At 47.0% G+C, this 21909-nt stretch overlaps 1 protein-coding gene across 2 annotated transcripts in view; it reads left to right on the top strand.

Moving 5' to 3' along the window:
* Positions 1-1774: 1774 nt before the first annotated feature.
* The window catches only part of Clc-a (chloride channel protein 2), a 132238-nt gene continuing 112103 nt past the window's right edge, over positions 1775-21909 (top strand). For both annotated transcript variants that reach the window (XM_077698746.1, XM_077698745.1), the window contains exons 1-2: positions 1775-1905; positions 18182-18280. In XM_077698746.1, coding sequence (XP_077554872.1) covers positions 1888-1905; positions 18182-18280 — 117 coding nt within the window. In that variant the 5' untranslated portion in view covers positions 1775-1887. The remainder of the gene's footprint in view (positions 1906-18181; positions 18281-21909) is intronic.

Raw genomic sequence — 21909 nt, 5'->3', positions numbered from 1 at the left:
GTTACAAGTGAAAATTAAATGTGCTGGAAAAAGTTGTGCTCCGATACGAATGCGTCTCCTCATTAGCCATCGCGGAAGCTATCTTTCACTGACGAATATACTCATGTATAAGAGTGGACGGCCGGACGACTGAGAGGCCCAGGCTCTGGCCACTCTCGTCGATGAAGAGGGACAAGAATAAGATGACGGACAAAATAATGTACTCTACTTTGCGCGAAAACAAGAACAGTCAACAAGAAAGCACGTAAATCCCCGAAATACCTGTGCAATACGGTGCGCTACATTTTTTAGACTGAAAAAAAAAAGGAAGTGCTTACAAAATGCAAAAACAATGCGACAAATTACTTTTATATAATATGCCCTTCTCGACGCTGACTTAGAGATTTAAGTACCAGCATCATCGTGAGTCTCCCAACCCCCATCGAAATTTCAGGGATTGTGGGTGGTGGGGGGCGCCTAGACCCCCTCCTCGCACTACGGGTCTGGTGGGACTCCGAGGCGCTTAGTGCTGCATCCCCTCAGCAAGTGAGCAGGCCTCTCACTCCGGGAGAGGCTTAACTCGCACATAGACATAAGCGCATGTACGAAGCGTCGTAAATTCATTTTGCTTATGCCAAATCGAAAATTGAGTCCAGTTCAAGGACAGGTATACGTAAGGGGAGGTATACGGATAGCGGCGTACACCTGTTCTTAACCGGGAGTTGACGTCCGTGGGACCGAGACGATACTCTTTGAGCAGCAGAGTGTCGTGGCCTCCGAGCGGATGGCTTGCGACAAGGGCGCTTGACGCAGCCTTCTGCGAATGTCCCGCACAGTCTTCATTGGCCTCGTGAAAATTATGGCAGGCTGAAATTGTTTCGGACAAAGGTATTATAGATGACTTCGATTCAGCGACAGTGGACGGGGTCCTCTGAGTGGCCTAGCAGTGACGGGTGCTAAAAACGTGCATAACGGTTCATCACTTCCGTGGTGAGCCGACAACCCGGAACGTTTTCGTCGACATAACTGCTATACCTATTAGAATCGGGTGAAGGTTTCGGTGCAGCACGACTACAACGGCCAAAGAAGCTCGGTATTTGCCAGCAGCGTATGCTCGGGTCTGAGAAAGGAGGTTCCGGAAACCCTCAAACATATATACTTTGATCAATCTCATCCGAGCGGAGAGACACGGTTCCTCCTGGCTTCCCCGTGCTGTTGCGCTGTGGCGACGGCTTCCAGCAGACCTTACCGGAACACGTACTCCTCTCCAAAAACGAAAATTCCCCGCATTTCCCCGAGGGGAAGAATGTGAAAGTGCGAATGCACGAGTTGAATTTGCGCGGTTCGGTAATGTTCGCGAAAGAGAGATCACACACACACACACAACTACAAAGAAAGAAAGATGCATTTATTCACAGACACCTATTTGTGTTGTCGTTGTACTTGATTGCTAGAGCGGATCTCAGCTTTGAAATTTCGTGTCAGTACTCCTTTAAGCGGGTGCATTAGCCCTTCTCACGCCCGATTCTTGGCCAATCCCCCACGTGGGTATGTGCCATGTCAGCGGCCAGGCTGCGCGCGCCCATCTCCACGTGCGCGGACATCGCCGGTGGACGCAGGTTCAGGGTCGCTTAAGAAGTGCATTCGCACTTAAAAGAAACCGGTCTCCATTTTTCTTCTTCCCACCATTTTCAACGGGCTCCTTTTGTTTTCCCTCGTTCTCCGCGGAGGCCGAGTTTAGATGCGCGGGGTCCCCGAGCTCTCTGGCTCCGATCCGAAATAGTTGGCGCGCAGCGCGTGCTCATTGCAGCACCCCAGGGGCAGCCGCCGCTGCTGGGCGCTTGTTCGCCACGCGCTTGTCTCGGAATCGCGAGCACACAGCCACACCTCGACGAAGGCGTCAACACCATGGCCGACATCTACGCCGTAAGTAGGCTGCAGTTCTTGCAAATGCTGAGGCACGAGCCCGGAGGTCTCTAGTTACTGCGCTAGGCCTGGATAGGTCTCTCGGGCCGCTGGAAAGTTATGGTACGGTAGGGCTATGGTACGAGCGTGGTTCGAGCGCGGCGCGCGCTGAGTTCGTAATAGTCCACTTGTTTTTCTCTTCTTCACTCAGTGTTCCATGGGTGTGGTTCAGCGACCTTCCGGCTGTTTTCTCTGCTTTTAGCTGCATATTTAAACACTGATTTCTTCGTTAGCTATCAGCAGCGCAAAAATATACTAATCCTGGATTTACTGGATCGACTTGCTTAGCATTTTGGACAATGTCTATGGATGCGTGTCAATCAATTTGTGTTGCCTTTTACTGTTAGCTCCACAAAAGACCACAAGTGTTCTGACGAAGTTACACCCAGCAGTAAGCGCTGAATGCAAGGCTTGCCGTAGCAAATTGTCACGTTTATTAAGATACGTTAATTCCTAAGGTGTTCCGCATAGCTACAACCCCCATATATGTCGGAAACCACTGAGCATGTGACTGCGGCTATAAATAAGGTGCTGGAGCTGGAAACGTCACGCACGCAGCGAGACGCCATTGGTTGCGGATGAACACAAAATCCCTTTGATGTTGGAATTGCCGCCGCAGAGTTAAGCTGTCACCGACTATGAAAATAGTGTTCTGAGTCAGACATAGCGTTAGCGCAAGTATAAGAAGGCCAGTTTGCGACAGTGTTGAGAACTGGACCAGTTGGCAAATATCCCTGCTGATGGAACAGCGCTAATTGACAGGACACGAGCGCTCAACATGTCTTAGGGGAGATACGCTTGGGGAGATAGGAGAGATTGGGGAGGAGGATTTCCGCCATATTTTAGAATTTGGCTGTATTTTGTTCTCTGGTTCTGCAACATATAAGCGCCTGTCATTAGTGAAGCTGGAACGACAAGCATTGCGCTGCTGTTTAAGTCTGCTTAGTTACGTTTTGACTTGGGTGTTGTACTTAAAGGCCGGAGTCCCAACGCTGAATTCTAGGTTCAAATACCTAACAGCCAATGCTGCTGCTGATGATGATGATTGCTATTGGTTTCCCCTTTGAAGCGGGGTGATGACATGTCATCTTACCAAAAAAGACTAATATAACCATGTTTTACACTCTTGGTTTAATACTAGCGCTGCTTAGGTCCATTCACTCCCGGCTGGCCAGACCACAGGCAGATTTTCTTCAGCACGCAATGCCGCCCAGTCGAAAAGATTACAAGAAAAATTTCTGTAGTTGTGTCTTAAAGTTCACGTGTCGTACTGTCGTCTTGTCGCATTCTTGTCGTGTCGTGATTCTGATGCTCTGTCGTGTGTCATATTCCTGTCCTGATTTTGATGTTCCGTCGTGCCGAATTCCTGTCTTGTCGTGATCCTGATGTTATATCAGCAGTTGCACATGGTTTGAATGTTATTGCCCATTGTGAAGGGTAGCGTAAATGGCAGTTCTGTTGTGACTACAGGAATGTTTGTCGTTGAGAAAATTAACTTTGTCGTAACGACATAAATGTATGTCGTAACAACAGATGGCTTTGTCATAACAATATACTTCGGTTGTCACAACAAAGATTTTTGTCGTACGGCAAGAATTCCTGTGCGGTATTCCTGTTGTGATTTTAAACTTTAGGGGGGGGGGGTCATATTGGTCTCGTTTCCATCGCTTACACGTTATTTTTGCTGATTCTTTACTTTCTCATTTAAGCACTGCCTTCCTTTCAGTTCCAGTCTTGCACTTTCCATCCGCAGCAGTTCGGTAGTTCGGTTTCGTTCGATAACATTTTCCTAAAGAAATGCAAAGTTTCTCCGACTAACACAATTGTGTTCACCTGGCTCGCCAGTCTGAATAGACATCCCACGGGTTTACTGCAACCGACGGTTCGCGAGAAGATGAGAAACTTTGGATGGGTATCTTCTCTCCGGAATTGAATTGTTCTTTTTCATTGCGTGCAGCAGATTATATTTCCATTTTTATGCAGACTTTCTTGTTCTTCTTGTTGCCATTTTGAAACTTGATTCGGCGCAATCTTCAGTGATGCTGCTCACGCACCCCATTTCCGTGTGCGTGACTCCCTCTTCGGAAACATTTAATCCTGTTCTTAAAACCTTTTCTGCCTGCGCGTCCCCTCCCATTTGCGGGAAACTCAGCTTGTTTGGCTTCCAGGCCACTCTGGATTAACCTTTGATAAAACCGCAGATATGTTGGTTAAAATAAAATTGGCTTTACCAGTGATGCATACGTGCTTCTCACATTTGATTACGTGTTGCGATCCCGTTATCCCCAATACCTGTTGCCGCCCCAAGATGCCTCTGATCGCGGGCTACACACGTCTCCAGAGATTAAACACCTCAGGTAACGCTGGGAAAAAAAGCTTTTGTCAGACTCGCTTGCGCGAAGTACCACTGACCTTTTTTCGTCGTAGTGCCCCCCCACCCCCCAATCAACACCTACATAAGGCATATCTTACGACCTCTCCATTGTGTCACTTTTGCTAAGAAATCAGATCTCTGGAACATCTCCTCCTTTCTTACCGCCGGTTCTCTAATCCTCGAAGAAAGCTGTTATAGCCCCCCTGCGACGACTGCCATTGTCTCTTGCTTTGCTTTTGTATTTGGGGGGTATGAAGCTGGGCCACTGTCACATGGATGTCTGTCACAGCACCCACTCATTCATTTCGGAGACAATTCGTCTGCCGTGTGCTAGAACTATTCAGAACAAGATGGCTTTTTATTCTGCATTTCCACTCGTCTCCTCTCCTGTTTTTTTTTTCTTTCTTTTTGCCATATTGATTAAATAATTCCTTCTGCTCCCCTAATTTTCTCCAATCTAATTGGTTTATGACTCAAACAATCTATTCCTGTCCCGTTTTTCTAAGTGGGTATGCGCCATTTTTTATGGGCCACCACCACCACGTTCTCTGTGCCCTGCCAGTTCGCGCTGTTCCATTAGTATGACCGGCCAGTGTAGTCTGCGGGTAGGTATACAGACTACCAACTAGACCACCGGTACTATTGGTAAGTTTTTGAATGATAAAACTATAGAGTGTGGTCTGCGGGTAGGTATACAAACTACCAACTAGACCACCGGTACTATTGGTAAGTTTTTGAATGATAAAACTATATATAGTGCAGAAATATTTATAAACGGTTTTAAAGCAGTCGGATATCAGTAGAACTATCAGTAGTCAGCCTCTTGAAATGTTTGCGCTCATAAGCTAGCTTACATGTCGGGCTCGGCTTGGATCCGTATGTTCGCCTAGAGGGTGGGCAAGAAGGCCGGAGCATGGCGGCTCCCTTCCATCCCTCGCATATCTCTGAATGAAAGTAGGGCAAATGTAGAAGCAGCGATAAGGTCGGAACTTTTGAAAGATACTGCGAGTGGCTGAAATGATAGCGACGCAGCTCTTGCCCGTGGCACTCATGTGCACGAGCATGTGGGACGGAGAGTCTATATTTGTTTTGCTGTAGTTATTGTTGTTGACTGAAATGCAAGCACAGCGGCTTCTGGCGCTCACGGAGTTATGTGCCCAGGGTTTAAATAGCTGCAGTGTCGGTGGCGTTAACGTTATGCTCATAGCAACAATCCTGTTTCGGGCCGGGATGCTTGTTTTGGTTGTATGCGTATCGGTGAAAGTCGTTTCGTTTTATTGATCGCACTTTATTTGTTCATGCGATAGTCTGACCATACCTCGGCAAAACTGGACTCCACTCACTCACGCTCACCCAGAAATATATATATTTCCTTACGCGCTCACTCTCACTCACGCTCACCAGTCACCCTCACCATTCGCACCCACTCGTGGTCACGCTCACCACTCGCCCTCACTTTCGCTCACGCTTACCGCTCACCGCTCGCGCGAGTGAGCTCGAGTGGTTAGGGCGAGTGGTGAACGTGAGTGAGTGGTGACGGTGACGGGTGAGCGTGAACGCGAGTGAATGCGAGGGGTGATGACGAGTGGTGAGCGTGATTGCGAGTGCGAGTGGTGATGGCGAGTGGTGAATGTGAGAGCGAGTGAGTGAGAGTGGTGACGGCGGAGGTGAGCGTGAGCGTGAGTGAATGCGAGTGGTGAGCGTGATTGCGAGTGAGTGCGTGACGAAAAGTATATTGTTTCTGAGTGAGTGTGAGTGAGTGTCGTCCAGTTTTGCCGAAGTATGTGTTACAACGTACACGAATAAAGAAAGCAAAGTACAGTTTAACATGTAAACGTATACACTGCATATAATGTAAATGAAGCAAACTGTCAAGACACAACAGAAAAACATAATTTCCTTATGACACGAGTGTGTGGAACGAAAATAAGCAATCCTTTACTCGGGCAACATCAAAAAGTGAGATCGAAAAGTCGTTTACATGGACAACATACTATAGGCAGACAGCAGGGCAACTGGTCAACTTCTACCGCACGAATATAAATTACGTCCGATGAAACAATGACATATGCTATACACTTTTATGTTATACACTTTTGTTATATGTTATACACTTTTATGGGAGGGAATGAGATCGATATACCACTGCGCAAGTGTCTTAACTAAACAGATGAAGCGAGCTCTTGAAAATACCGACAACTACAGAACAGAAGGAACAAGTGCTCTATAGCCTGAAGTTCTGAACAGGGGACAGTGCTTGTTGCATGAGATAAAAGTACGAGAAATGATGGAATAATAATTGGTGGATCTATAGGAATGCGTGAGCATCTAATTCCTATCCCCCGCGAACTTGGGGCTTGCTCCCGCGGCACGGCGTTTCTCACACGCTCCTCGTACACAGTGGGCCTCCTCGATTATCAGTCCTGGATCTTCCGCGGACTGCCCGAGACACGATCCGGTGCTCGATTTCCTCATGTATTCCTATGGGACTTCCGGTCAGAACGCAGCCCTCGGACTGTCCGCGGACTGTCCAGGACTGGAAAATCGAGGAGACCCAGTGCCAACCGCGCATTGCGTTCTAATTGTCTCAGTGGTCTCGCTAGCTCGCTTTAGCAGTGACATCGTCTGCCTGTGGCTACTTCCGTTATCCCCAAGTATCGGCGTTTCGTCTCCATCACTGCTATTCCATTCTCTTCTGCCGCCCTTTCGGCCCTGCGCTCGCTGCACACTCCATTCTTCAACACGTACTACCGGGGGTGGGACGCTAACACATGCCGCTCGATGGGCGCGTCCCGCGGGTTGAGAGGGGGGCTAGCCGCACTTCGACGTCAGCCTAGCAAATGGGTCGGGCGGGAGTAATGCAGAGACGGCGTTACTACCGCCAACGCCGCCGCGGGTGACGTCGCCTCCCTCCGCGCACAGTCTGTCGTTCTCTGTTCTTCTACCGCTCCCTGTCGACGGCGGAAACGTTTGCCAAAATGGTCTATTTACTGTTCACGCAATAAAAGGGTGGCATTTTTTCAGTAGAGGATGCTGTTGGGATAGTTGTCACTGCATTTCAAGAGTAGAAAAAACTGCGGATCAAAGACGAGACCACTGCAAAGGGGACAGGACGGGGGCAGGTCGTCCTGACCCCTTTTCAGTCTTTGATGCACAGTTTTTTCTACTCTTGAAAAATTTGCATTTTGTTGGGGTTTTGAGCGGTACTGTTAGATGCAGCTGAGAAAGGAGTCAAGCACGGGTAGCTCGGTTATGGATTAGATTGAAAAGGAAAGTGAGGTCAGCTTTATCATGTTTAGCCTGTAGATAAGGCAGCACTTCCAAGTAGAGCGGTTCTGTGTCAGGAGGGTGAGGACCGGGAGGGGAGCGATGAGGAAGGATCGACAACCACTTATTATTGGTTAGCAATAGAAGGTTCACGCTGGCAATAGTGTGACCGCCCCCGTTCTATCAACATCGTGCAGACAGGGGTGACGTGCAATGGAGGCCGCCGCAGCCGTACCCGCAGCTCCACTTGCTCGGGCATGGGCGGACGCGCCGCGTCGCCGCTTGTACACGCGTTGCGTCCAAGTGTAAAAGGGAGTGTGAAGCGAGTGCAGGGTAGAGTAGGCGGCAAAAGAAGATGGAATGGGAACGACGACGGGGGAATGCCGACATTGCTGAACAACGACACCGAGCGAGACACGGCCATTGCCGCCGCTGAAGGGAGTAAACGGGACCGCTGAGACGTGAAGAACGGGAGGCCCGGTTGGCAAGGGGGAGGGATGTGGCTCGTCGGGGCATTGCGGGATTTTCAAGCTGGAGCAAAGAGTTCGCGTCGGTGCGCGCATTCCTCAAAATCCACCAATGCATCTTTCACTAATCGTTTTCACTTTATAAATGTCGGACCTGTTATATTTGCCCGTGCCGTTCCAGACAACCGAGATATATATTCAAAAGCGGATCACACACACATGAGTACAGTTCCAGGGAGCATCCAGTACTTATCTGGACATTTCACAGAATACGCAGTAGGGCAGAAGAGTTCGCCGTTTGGTGGATCTAACGTGCGTAGAGAGCCCACCAAGATCAGTGGTCGTGGAAATTTGAGGGTGAGAAAATTCTCGAACTGACTAGTAAAAAGGCAGGCGGTCAGTTCTACGCTTGTATACGTTTTCACTGCGCTTACTATCAGTTCAAAGTTCTCTTAGCACCAATGACTAAATGCGTCGACGTCTCTTCGCAAACGCCTGCAGTCGTTAGGACGGGAAAATTCCTTGAAAACCTTGGGGATATCAGCATAAAGTAAAAAAAGAAAAACTCTAGTCCTTTCGGCTTTGGCGATGCCAACCGACGCAATCAAAGTTCCTCTAGCGCATGGAAAACGAAAGCAAAACAGCTAGTTTCCTGCGAAATTGTTCTTCAATGTTACCTATTGCGATAGTCATTACTGTTGTGTTTTAGCGGAGCTGCACGCTACAAAGAAGAAGAAGCTCCGGTGAAGACAAAATTTCGACACTGAGGCTAAAAAAAAAAAAAAAAAGAAACGGAGGTCCTCGTTTTATTCCCGATCTTGTAAACCTACAAATACGTAAAGCTCATTTTTCGTTTGTACGTCCATGTGGTCAGAAAATTTACGAAAACATGCGAAAAAGATGTTACTGCTCAACACAAGTTTTATAATTTCCAAATGTCCTAATTAATTGCTTCATTAATAAACCACTTAATACTTGCACTACCAGCTCCGTTTTTTTTTGTGGGCTTATGGGACCCTAAAATTAAAGAAAATACGCAGAAAACATTGTTTTGCTAGAAATAAAAAGATTAGCGATGAAATTGCTAGCAAGCTAGCGTAACAGCAATAACAATAATGTCCATTCATCTTCATTCATGATCCATTATAGGCGAAGGAGCCGCAAACAAAAAGCTATTCCGCTTGACAGGTTGATGGCCCCGTATCCCGGCCCTGTTATGTGGATGTTTCTTGCTGAGCGTCTCTTAGGCGAAAAGAGGCGCCTCCACGTTCTGCGAAGCCTATGAAAATTTTCAAACTATAGTGCAGAAGACCATGGACCAATATCGAGTAGACACGCATAGTGCTAAAAACTAATATTGCCGTAGTTAGTACGCCTAGTTATGCGTATTATTATGTGGATGATTTTGCAAAAGCCACAATATGTAAACAAAATAACAGTTCGGAAATAGTCGCCTATCAACAGCATTAAGTGTCATTGCAGTATATGGTACTGCAAATGGTCTTTCCGTTACCTCTGGGTGGTTCGGTTGTGAGTTTATACTATAGCATCGGTAGTGCTATCGATAGCTTTGCATCATTGTCTGCGGATCCTTGACTTTAGCGAATTTCGAACTCCCTTGAAAACACAAGTTGGTACTCTGGTCCCGAAACTTCGCAGTTTTCACTAATGGCGATTTCCGCAGATCGCCCCAGAGCAGAGAACCTACTCCAAAGCGGCCAGTGGAGTTCGTCTTAAGTCGCTGGGAACAAGTACAATTTTCCCACCCTAGCCAGTCATTCGCAGGGAAGAATCAGCCTGAAAATAACAAAAGTCAGCATAGCGAAATAAAAGTTCCCTAAAGAAGTCGTTGCGCGTTCTTAGAATTGGGTTTGGGCCCCGTTTAAAGCGAACGATACCGAATGGGATAACATCATTTATTTTATTTATCAGACTATGCTGATCAGCGCCTCAGCAGGATAGAAATTTTAAGCACTCTCGAAACGCGAATGTACAATACTGTACATGTATACTGTACATGTACAATGTACATGTATAAGACTGTACATGTATAATGTACAGTCTTTGGCAAAACTTTCTAGGCCATGGCGAAAGTGAATAGGCCACAAATAATTCGAACTACAAGCTGACCTCTCGAGTGAGGCTGCAGCGCTTTAGACCAGAAAGCTAGAGAAAACACGTTTCTTTCTTAGTGACATAAAATATCTCGGTCACAGTTAGGCATTAAGCGTATTCTTAAAATTCTTTGTGGCACAGAAACCTTTGGCGTGGCCTAGAAAATTTTGACAAAGACAGTATACATGACTTTCAATGCGCAACTTCATGCTCATGGATGTGTGAGCGGGAAGACTGGCGTGGTCGAACAACGCTTTATTGCTGATAGCGACGGGTTCATATATAGGCTGAACAGGGACATCACACGTCACCGAGGCGCTGTCAGCTTGGACGCAGGAGGGTTAGGTCATTTCTTTCAGTTATGGCGCGCGCGCACATACACACTCACAAATACGCCGGTTCTTGCGTAAAAGCGTGATAACACGTTAGATTGTCATTACCGGGTAGGTTTGTTGCTAAAGGAGCTAGCGAGTGTTTGTTATTAACTTTTGAATCATCTGAGAGAAATTGTAATCTCAATGCGTTTCTTAGAATTATTTCTAGCGGGACTAAATGATTACTTCGCGTGACTTCCTGTGAGGGAGCAGATTGCAGAACACTTAAGTAAACCACACAGCTTTTCACTGGACTTCTTCTAAATTACCAAGGCCTATCAAGATTTATTGTATGGGTCTTAAACAATGCCTGCATACTCGAGTTATGAAGACTAGCCGCTCGTTTAACGTTACATGGACAGCGGACTATTCTTCAAGGAACATGCAGTTTGAAATGCAGCTGGATATTTATTACTGACATGAACGTCCCAATGCAAGTTCTTAGCCAGGTCCATGCCTAAATTCATAGTTAACGGCTTACAAATGTAACGATCCTAGTTTGAGAATATTCATGCTTTAGTTGCGCGTTATTACGTGTGGCGTGGGTAAATAATTTTTTGTTCGCATTACCCAATTCACCTCGTCATTATTGCCGTCCATTCGTGAAGCCATTCATCAGCATACTTGTGTCCACTGCTGCAGGACCGAGGCCTCTCCCGATATGGGAGGTTTCAGCCAAACCCTCAACCGAGCCGCCCAAATCCTGTTCTGGTGAGCGCGTGGCACGGAAAGCGTTCACAGCAACGCATAGCGGGTAGCACAGCATAGCGCAGCATAGCGGGTAGCGTCCGCTAGCGCTACGCGGCGGGCCGAGACTCGACTGGGCTAGAGCCACTAAATAAGTTACGCTAAATAAGCTACGCTTATTGATTGATTGATTGATTGATTGATTGATTGATTGATTGATTGATTGATTGATTGATTGATTGATTGATTGATTGATTGATTGATTGATTGTAGGGTTTAACGCGCCGACGCAACGCAGGCGATGAGGCGCGCCGTAGTTGAGGGCTCCGGATTAATTTTGACCACCTGGGGACTACGTGAGCCGAAATCTCGTACACACGGGCGTTTTTGCTTTTCGCCTCCACCAGAAGAGCGGCCGACGCGGCGGGAAATCGAACCCGCGACGTCGTGCTCAGCAGCGCAACGTGCCACTGGGCCACCGCGGCGGGTGCTACGCTTATCGATCTAGTGGCTCTAGACTGGGCACTTGCCGATTCGTTCCGGTAGGGTGGATTAGTTCCGCGGCCCGTCCTTCGCCATGCCCGCGCATTCGTTCCGCTGAGGGGCAACCTCCTCGCACTCCCCGCGCGCGCATGCGCAGTCGTGTCCCGCTAACCCGCCGCCGTAGCGTGAGCCTCCGCTAGCGGCTATGCTAAAACTCTCTATTATTCATATACCAGACCAGTCAGCACTCCAGACAGGTGGGACTCGTAAAATGCAATTAAACGTTTCATTGCTTGAGATGCTTGAGAATAGGAACTGTATAACGCTAACCACGTAGCTTCCCCTCCTGTGAAACCCCAGTGAAATCGCATACGTTCCAACGCGTATAAATACGCGATTAGTGTCATTCAGGGTACTGTTAGCTGTATAACTGATGAAAAATACAATACTCGGCAAGAATTCGTATGAGAGCACAATTGTTCACTGTGTCAATTATGTGCTCAACGCGTGATAGAAAAAGAATTGCTGGGACTACCGAGTGAGAATATTCCGATATTTCCTTAGCATTCTTTTCAACCACTCCGCTATACACCGAGCTCCGTTAAAGTCGGTTTTAATGTTATGCACAAAATTGGGAGGCGTATTTTCTACCGGCAACATAAGTGGTCTGATAGCAAAGCATGCAGGTCCGAGGGCCTTTTAATAAATGTTTCCTTAACTTGTATCGCTATGGGGTGCTATACCGACCTCACTTCTGTAAGTACAATTCTGGGAAGACATTCTTTCAGGGAAAACATGACTTGTATGATATCAAAATATGAAAGCCCTGGAGCTTTTTATTAAGCACATCTAGAAGACCTATCCAGCGCTAAACGCAGAGCCCCACGTCGGCTCCATTACTATACAAAAATGCATTATCAAGAAGACATCGTTTCAGGGGCAATACCAATAATGTGATATTTTGGGAGGCTGCAGGCCTTTTCTTAAAGTATTAAGTGCAGAGCACTTAACGGGCTCACCTTGTCGTCTTACCTCGCTAACGGTTTATGCGACTGCCCGAATCAGGCGGCGGAGCGAGATAACAGCTTTATTTTCTTTGAAAAGAAAAACTGACCCAAGCAGAGCCTTCTGTACCGGGGTCAGGGAGTCACGCGCAGATTTCGAAAACCACGCGGTTTAAATAGTCATAACCGTTCAAATCTCGTGAACCGCTGGCGCTTGTCATACATTTCCCCGCTATTTAGCGCAAAGGAAACTGTAGGTACATTTGAGGCAAAATCTGTATATAACCGGCAGCTTCCGCCTTCATTTAGTTAGGAACGCTCGTTGGGTTGGTTTTTACAGTAGTAAGCAAAAAAAAAAAAAAAAAAGCGGTCGCGCAAGGAAGAAATGGTGCGTTCGAAATACCGCAGAAAGGATCCAGCCACGCAAGAAAAAAAGAAAACGAATTACGCGTTCAAAATGACGCAAAACAGCTCCAGCATACGAAGTTAAAGCAAGCGCAAAAAGAACAGAACTCCCGCTGGCTCACTTTCAGGGAGGGGGCGCGCGAACACTGCCAATGCGGGAAATTTGAATGGGCGGCAGCAGTGAGCGGATAACAGTGCTGCAGCCCATTATGGCGAATCACTGCTCTGCACTTCCGACAGCTTTCACATTGAGTGGAACGGCTTTATTATTATTTTTTTTTTAGTGCCGGCCGGCATCACGTCACTCCTGCCTACCTGTTCACTGTAGGGATAGATTTGAACCTTTTTCAGTATTTCTGGATTTTTTTTTTTTGCGAGAAAAACGTCTTTCGTTACTGGAATGGAGGTGAGTAAGTCACCAAAGACTAGTTCTTTCAAGCTGAACAAGGCTCTAGTTTGTCTTCAATTCCTCTTTAGGTTTAAATTGTCGTCAAGAACTGTGTTGAAAGGTTTTATTTTTTAAAAAAAGCTGAATTTTCAGTTTTATAATTAAGGTAAGTTAACTGGCGAGCAGATCGAACTAGTCGCGTTGCTGTCGATTATCTGTTTGTAAACCCCGCGCTTAAAATTTGAGCGTTGATCGAGCGTTGATCTTGAAATTCACTTAAAGAGAGGAAGGGCGAGAGCGGCGGATACAAAATAACACTTCTTTACATTATATCAACTAACAGGGTGATAGAAAGTAATCAAATACTTTCAGAATAAATTGAATCGACACTTCAGGATAACAGTCCGCATAAATTCAGTGGGAAGTAATAATACGGACACAAAATATAGAAAGAACACTTTTTCACGCGTGTGTCTTTTTGTAACCATTATTCGCAACATTTTGTTTTCAGTACTGAGGAGTGAGTGGTGCCTCTTGCCACAAGGCAAAATGTATACCACCCAACATTTCACACATTTAACGACTTTAAAATGACTAGACTATTTAAAAATGCTTTCTTCTTTTTTTTTTCTTGATAGCACCCAAAAGTCACCTTCCAGGTACGTGTGCTTAACGTGTTTAAAAGCGGGTCAAAGCTGACTACAAGTGTTTTTTTTTTCGTTTGTGTTCTTTCACACACACAAAAAAAACAGGTAGGGATTAATTTCGTTTTGCGCTGATGCACTTAATCTAAACCCAACTGATCTAACTCTCTGACTATGTGTACACGGTGACCCACCTAAGATGAGCCAGGATTTAGAGATTCAACTGCGCACTAATTGAGCCAACGTCGTCGGTATCTATGTGAACCAAAAGTCGGGGTATTTTTGTCCACTGCTAATCAATTAATGTTTCTAACTACTAGCGCCAGTGCAAAATTGTCAGCGAGAAAGCTGCAGAGTGTTGTAAAGGAAAATCCGTTTGCAATGTTTTTACACATATGCTTCCGAATAAGTTTTATCCACTTGAAAAAGGAAGCGCGCGAAATATGAAACTTGCGCTCCACAACAGCCGCACAAAATATGAAATGCGAACTTCAGGGCGAAGTTAGGAGACGGGTATCTCTTACTCACTTGCCAGAATGCGAATGTTTAGAAGCTTGATATATGTAGTTCTTGTTAATACTCGCCCCCATTTGCTTCATATAAACATGTGGCGTAAAATGAGTGCGTAAAACTTATTTAATGAGTTTTGTCAATTGGTGACGTGGCAGTCAAGCAATTTTTCGCACATAATGTCCACCCGGTCACGTAAGCCACTGCAAAAAAAAAAAAAAAAAAGAACAATTACTGTTCTTTTAATAACGCTGTGTCAATAACAAATAGTTATTCCCTCCCAGCGGCTATCACGCCGTGGTCGGGGCTAAGATACGCTGCATGTAAAATATCTGGTTAAAAAATGACAGAGCATCGCCGTATCCAAGAAGCTGGTAGGGGAAGGGGCATCGCCACTCTCCTGAGCGCCTTTTGTCTACAGTGCAAGCCAGCAACCGTCTTCTTACCCTCCGCACTTCCGGGGCCCAATTACGGTCCGGATCTGCCAGTTATTACGGCGGTTAAATGACAAACGCATTGACAGGAACCTTAACTTTTATTTCGCGCCGTTAATCACTTTCAGAAACTAAATGCCGGTTAATCCATTAACCGCCTCAAAATAATTGACTTCATTTATTGGAATAAATTTGTTGAATTCTGTTGCTTTTTTTCTTACCTACACGTTCTTCGGCTCATGTCAATGCGTTGTACTGGAGGAAGCCGTTGTCAAAACTTGCTCGTGTTTCATAGGACCAGGAATTATGATTTCCTCTTGATAAATTTGTTGAGGAACATCCTTCTGCTTCTTCCATCTCATAATCATCGTAGCGCTCAAACCAGTGTATCGAGTCACGTAAAACAATAGAGAACTTCTTGATACTTATGATTGGTTTATATTATTGTCGAATTTTCATACTGTCAACAGTAAAACTAGCTTTTATGTTGGGTGCGAAATCATCACAAGATAAGGCCAAAAGCTTCTAAAAAACAGAAAAAAAAAATTTTAAGCACTACGTTACTTCATTTTAATTGCCTTGTACATTGTTGAGCAAAATATCTGAATTCGACGAATGTCTGAACTCCACAGGGCCCAAAATTGTCCTGCGCACTCACTTCCACGTTCTTTTAAAGCACACTGCCTCCGTATTGTCATCCTTGATAGCTTCAGCAAACGGCCTAAATGAGCGGAATTCTTTCCTGCCAACACGGCAACGTCATCGCACATAGCTTTTCTGTTTAAGCGTTGTTTGAGAAAGTAGCAAGTCGTACGAGTATACGTTTCTTAGTATGTTTCTTGGCAATACAAAGTGTATTTCTTAGCTTAGGTACTAAGCTTCTTGGCTTAGATATAAAGGGTCATTATTTAGCGTGGCAGCTTGGAACTAAATCATTTATTCTTCCTTTGCCTTTGCTTTTCTTTGTTTGTCTGTCACCGGAAAGGAAAAAGGAGTAAACTAGAGTTACACTCAATCAGTATAATCAATGCGGCAACAACGCGTAGTTCAGCTACGAGGCTGTACAGCTGCCACGAACGCTATTCAAATATTCAGACACTGCTGAGCTTGACCGAAAAGAGAAAAAATTTCCCCGCATTTCCCCGAGGGGAAGAATGTGAAAGTGCGAATGCACGAGTTGAATTTGCGCGGTTCGGTAATGTTCGCGAAAGAGAGATCACACACACACACACAACTACAAAGAAAGAAAGATGCATTTATTCACAGACACCTATTTGTGTTGTCGTTGTACTTGATTGCTAGAGCGGATCTCAGCTTTGAAATTTCGTGTCAGTACTCCTTTAAGCGGGTGCATTAGCCCTTCTCACGCCCGATTCCTGGCCAATCCCCCACGTGGGTATGTGCCATGTCAGCGGCCAGGCAGCGCGCGCCCATCTCCCCCCGTTGCCAAGGAAGACGAGGAGCGCGCGCACCCGCAGCTGTTGCTATGTGGACGGACGGCGGTCGCCGGAATTCAGGGTCGCTTATAAAGTGCATTCGCACTTAAAAGTATGCTACAGTCCGAGTGCGCCCCAGGACAAGTTTTTGACTGTAGGAAGGCAAAGATGGAATAAAGGGGGAGGTACCATATAGTAAACAAAAAGAAATAGATAGAAATGAAGAAACCTAAGGGATACAGGGAACAATGGTTAAAGAAAGAGGGAAACAGTTTTCAAGTGACCTTTGCCTCAAGCCGTCTACAAAACTATGGGCAGCAAATGATCTAAATTTAACCTAAATTGGCAATTTACGCGCAGTAGCTGCAACTTTTTCTATGGGACATGCTGTACACGAGTGCTATGGATTAATTTATGTTGCCTGGGGTTCTTGAAACGTGGCCTGGAAGCTCACGCACAAGTATGTGTTGTTTGGTTTTCGCTTGGTGCACTTAACGCGTGCAAGTGTCTAAAGTTTACATCTGATCAAAGCTTCGAGTATTTGTCAAAATTTTCTAGACCTGGTCAAAAGCTTTTAGGTAAAAAAATTATAGTAAAAGATAAACGTTCATGTGTAGACTGATTATTTTTGGGAAGTAGCAATGGAAGGTGCTTTCGCCAGCGTTGTGGCACAGAACATTTAACTTTCCCTCTGAAGTTAAGCTTGTAAGTGGAATTCTTTTTGGCTTATTAACTGTTGGCACAGCGTAGAAACTTTTGACTAAGGCTGTACAGTGCAGTAGCGATAAACTCTAGTAGTCTTTGTTGCACTACCGGCATGTTGGGGCTAGCCTCTGCTTAAGCTGACCGTGAGACATCCTTTAGTCTTATATAGCATAAAGCAAAGTCTCCGGGGAATGTTATATTTTATTGGCAAGTACCGCAAAGAAACATTCAGGCACGGTATTTTCTGCTCTTGAAACCGACTTCAGCCATGATAATCAGTAATGAATCTATGCGTTCCCTGCTGGTTATTTTAAATTCTCCGTGCAAACTCGCACTTTTTATGAGGAAACATGCCGGTAGCTTTGAAGGTTGCTCTGGACGCCCAGCAGCGATTTGAAAATGCGTCTGAGTGACATTTTTCTAGCTCGGTTGACGCGAGCGGAGGCGCTACAGTTTGCGGTTTTACGAGCATAGTGTGACGCTGTAAAGTTGTGCGCTCGGTCCCTTTGACAGCAGTGTCAGGTACGCCCGAGCGGTTTTGCGCCTTTACGAGGAATTCCGAAAGCAAAGTGCGCAAACTACGCGCTCCGTCCGGCGCGCTGAACTCGCAGACGACGTCGCGCGGCGCGCCGCTCTGCATGAGTCGCCTCCGGATTGGCACGCTAGTTTCCCGGAAGTGACGCAAGCGAGATCCGACCGGCTTCCCGTCCTCAGCTGACAAGCAACAGCGCGCGGCGCGCCTCGCGCTCCTCTCGCACAGTCGGTGGTCGAGTCTATGCGGAGTTGTGCAGGCGTCTGTATGTGTGCGTGCAGCGTGTGTGTGGCCGCTGTGGTGGAAGTGACAGTGTCTGCTTTATCGGCGGCCTGTTCCTGAGCCGCTTCGCCCGACCGAAGCAGCGGGCGGCAGTGCCGATGTGACCTCCCGTTTCTCTTCTTTCTTCGAGGATCCGATACCGAAGGTGGCAAACATGCGAGCCGACGACATCTTGGCCGAGGAGCAGCTCCTCAACGGCCGAAGCATGCTCGGATTTGAACACACGCTTGTAAGTAAACCAGTTTCAAATCTCCCACCGTGACTGCCCCTCTCCTCCGTGCCCTTTGTTCGGCGCGAACGGGGAAAATGCGGCCCGAGTGGAAACAAGCGGCGCGCAGTTCCCAGTGGTGCCAGCCATGTTACGAACGGGGCAGCGATCTCCTCTACTGCGCGTCGCTAGCCCGGCGATGCCTGTAGTGTGACGCTATCTGCTTTTCGAAAATAAGATAAGACCGCCTCGGTTACGCAAACGTGTTCCTTGGGCGTGCACGATGCACGCGGTCGGGGCTGGCCGCGCGCCGGCAACTCTGGCTGGGAGCTCAACACCAACCCCTCTGCAACGCACGTGCTTTATGCGGGGCTCCACTGTGGGTCTCTCCGGCTCGCCGCTCTCAGCTGGCGTCGATCAGCTGTCGCGCTACCTGACTCGCCCATTGTGCCGCGCAATAAGAACGCGTCTATTGTTACCGGCCCGCACGGGAAACCGCGCTGCTCATCGAAGCCCCGACCGCGGCCGATCTGACAACCCGTCATTAGTTTCAATCGGCCGCCCAAACGAAAACCGTCCGAAATGTGGGTCGACATCGGCTGTGGTCTCTTCTCTACCCAAGGCTCCCTCTCGGTCGTTTCGGAAGCAGTGTTTGCTCGCTGATTTGGGCCGATTTTGAGGTTAATATATTCTCTTTCTTGAGATTTGATGCCTTTTGCAAAGGAGCTTTACGCTCCACGTTTTCGTTTTAACGGATCCTAGAAGCTTGGCTGAAAGTAACGTGTTTGGAGAAAGTATGATCAAACGGGAGCGAATATGATGGACGTACTCCTTTGTCAAGCTGAGACACCTTAAACGAGTGATAGGCGTGGAGGGTATGTTTATATTTTGCTGACGATAGTTTCACTCTTATTTATCTGATGTTGGGAAAAAAAATACCGTGTATCCGGACAGAAACAATGCTACATTTGAGGATCACTACTGATACGGCAGCCTGTAATACAATAGAATGATGGATCCAATTCTTGTCAAAGTAAGAAAGAGAAAACGATTGCATATTGTGCAGCATTGGCTGTACGGTTATGTGAAAAAGAAAGGCTGCTTCCGTTGGTGTTTGAATAACGAACGTCAGTGTCTTGACTCAGGGCGTCGGCGTCATTATCACGAAAAATTATAGTCTGTAATTGTCTCGCCTACACAAAATAGCGAAAGAACCTTTTTTTTTTAGGCATTTAGGCGCCAGTTACAGCGATTCTGTACCAAACGCCTTTTCAGGGCGTTTTACCGCAATTATTTCGGCCCCGTTTTCCCCTTACGAAGATACGGCCCCTGTATCTCCTCAAAGAGCCTTCATCTGGGCTTTGCGACCATCAATCATTCACCGCGCGAACATTCTCTCGGCGGGTACAAGTAAAGCGCTATGATGGCACCATCATCGCCAGAGAACTGTCATCAATTTCAATGCTACTTTATAGTCCTTCCCTTGGCTGTTCCACAGGAATGAGATGGGAGAGGGCAGAGGTTCTGCTATGGGCACTGGCAAACCTTCGCCGAAAAGGCCGAGTGCCAAAAAAAAAAAGAGCGTAATGAATAACCACGGCGAAAATAGCGATATAAAGCTTAAAATATGCAATCGCTGTATGAACCTGGAAGTAGCTCTTGTAACGGACATAACTGTATTTGTTGGTGATAGTAGTCTCACGTTTGCTTGCTTTGAGAAACTCCATCAGAAAATTTTTAGTAGCTGTTCAGAGCGCGTTGGTAACCAAGGAAACGAGTTTGTCTATAAATCGCCGTTTCAACCTGTAAAATATGCGATGTTGGCCAGCGCATTATACGGAGGCTGTTTGATAAGTTCGGTGAAAATATCAGTTCAATACCTTTTTCAGAAGAATCGATGGATGAAATTAGGAAAGAATCGATCAATGGCCTCGTGTTAAGGGAGGGGGGAATGTAAGCTCGAGTCCTTTGAATGCGTTGTAATTTTTGGGAGGCTGTTTATATATAGTCTGGGTACCAGGACACGAATCCCCCGAGGGGAATGAGGCGGCTCACGCCGCTTCCCGCGCTTATATTCACCGGGCCGTTTCTCTCACGGGGCAGTCGCTACCTCTTCCACCTTACCCGCAACCTCTCCTGCGCTACACGGACATCTTGGCGGACTACCGACACAAACGGCGAATTTTCCGTCAGACCCGAGCCAGATATTCAGTCGTGACAACGGGAAGAAATCAGACAACACCAAATCCGGAGAATGGGAAGGGGGGGGGGGGGGGGGGGGGGGGGGCATCGCCTGCCATTGCTTTGCTATTTTGCAAGTGCTCAATGAGGATTATGTTTTGGCTTTCCCAAAAAACAGCGGCCTTAGCCGACAAAATGGTCTCTGCTCTATTAAAAGCGCTTTTACCAGGCGCTGTCCGCTGCTTTGAATGGTGCTTCGACTCTGGGGGGGAGGGGGGGGGGGGGTCTAGCGGGTAATCGGTGTTTCCTCAGTCCACGGTCGGGAATCGACGCAAAAAGTTCTGCGGCTTGCGGTCAAGCGTCGTCAACTATTTTACCCCGGCACAAAACTCATGTCAATACATTTTCGCGATCAGTGCTGTCATGCTCGCTTCAAACGTATACGTGCACGTATAAGTTTAACCGTAGCACATTTCTCAATGATATCTGGCCTGAGCTAGACTGAAGAGTGACACTCGCCAGACAGGTTGTCAGCGCAGAAACTGCGCCACCGTAGAAATTTACCCTTCGTATGGCGCAATTGACTCTCCCTATATAGACGAAATCGCTGGAACGAACTTTAAAAGAAACAGTCTGAGTGCTCTCTGATTTCAAAAAATAAGTTTCCTATGCAAGTGTCGCTCCCGTTAAACGAACTTCCCGTGCACGAAGAGCATTTTGCCGTTACAGCTGCAAAGTCCTTCGATTCATTCTGCATAGTTCCAGCGGCACACGCGCCCTGGCCTTTGAAAGTGGTTGATCGCCGCTCAAGATCGCCAAAGCTCTATTACTTATACGCGTACGGATTGTTCAAAACTTTGGAAATTTCTGAGCCGCATGAACACAGCGGTTTAATGTTCGCATCCTCTAGGCCAGTGTATAGTAATGGTTGTACGCAGTCACAACGGGTGATATCCGTAGAATACGTGCATTTAGTAGCAGGCTTACGCTGATCGAAGCATTATCTGTGTTCAGCGCCGAATGTGATGCGCACATTGAGCGCGCAGACCTTTAACGAGGGTAACGAGGTAACGCGTAACGAGGGTCTGTACCGGACACGCGCCAAGCATGGAGGACTTTCGCTCGAAGACATGTATCTTTCTGACATGTACAGGTTGTTGGGTTGACAGGTAGCATGGGCCGCCAGGGGCCATTGTTTTCAGCGTTCTGGGCGAGGTTTAAGAAAACTGTTTCGACAGCGCAGAGTAATCCATCTCATGACAATGCCGCAGAGGCGTACAGACGGCGAACTCGACGATGCCCCCCCCCCCCCCCCCCCCCTTTTTTTTTTTCTTAAACGATGACAACCTCAGCACTGAACGGTCCGCGCTCAAACTCCGCACGCGTTCGAGTAGCAGAACCAGGCATTTCCTGCCTATTTGGTGGCCCTCACCACGAGGTGGAAAAGAAGCAGGTAAAAGGGGCGGGAA

Source organism: Haemaphysalis longicornis, unplaced genomic scaffold (genome assembly GCF_048455015.1).
Source record: "Haemaphysalis longicornis isolate Haplotype H1 unplaced genomic scaffold, Haemaphysalis longicornis Haplotype H1 scaffold_2, whole genome shotgun sequence".
NCBI classification, from domain to species: Eukaryota; Metazoa; Arthropoda; class Arachnida; order Ixodida; family Ixodidae; genus Haemaphysalis; species Haemaphysalis longicornis.
The sequence above is the reverse complement of the archived record's forward strand: the minus strand, read 5'-3'. Positions and strand labels throughout refer to the sequence as shown.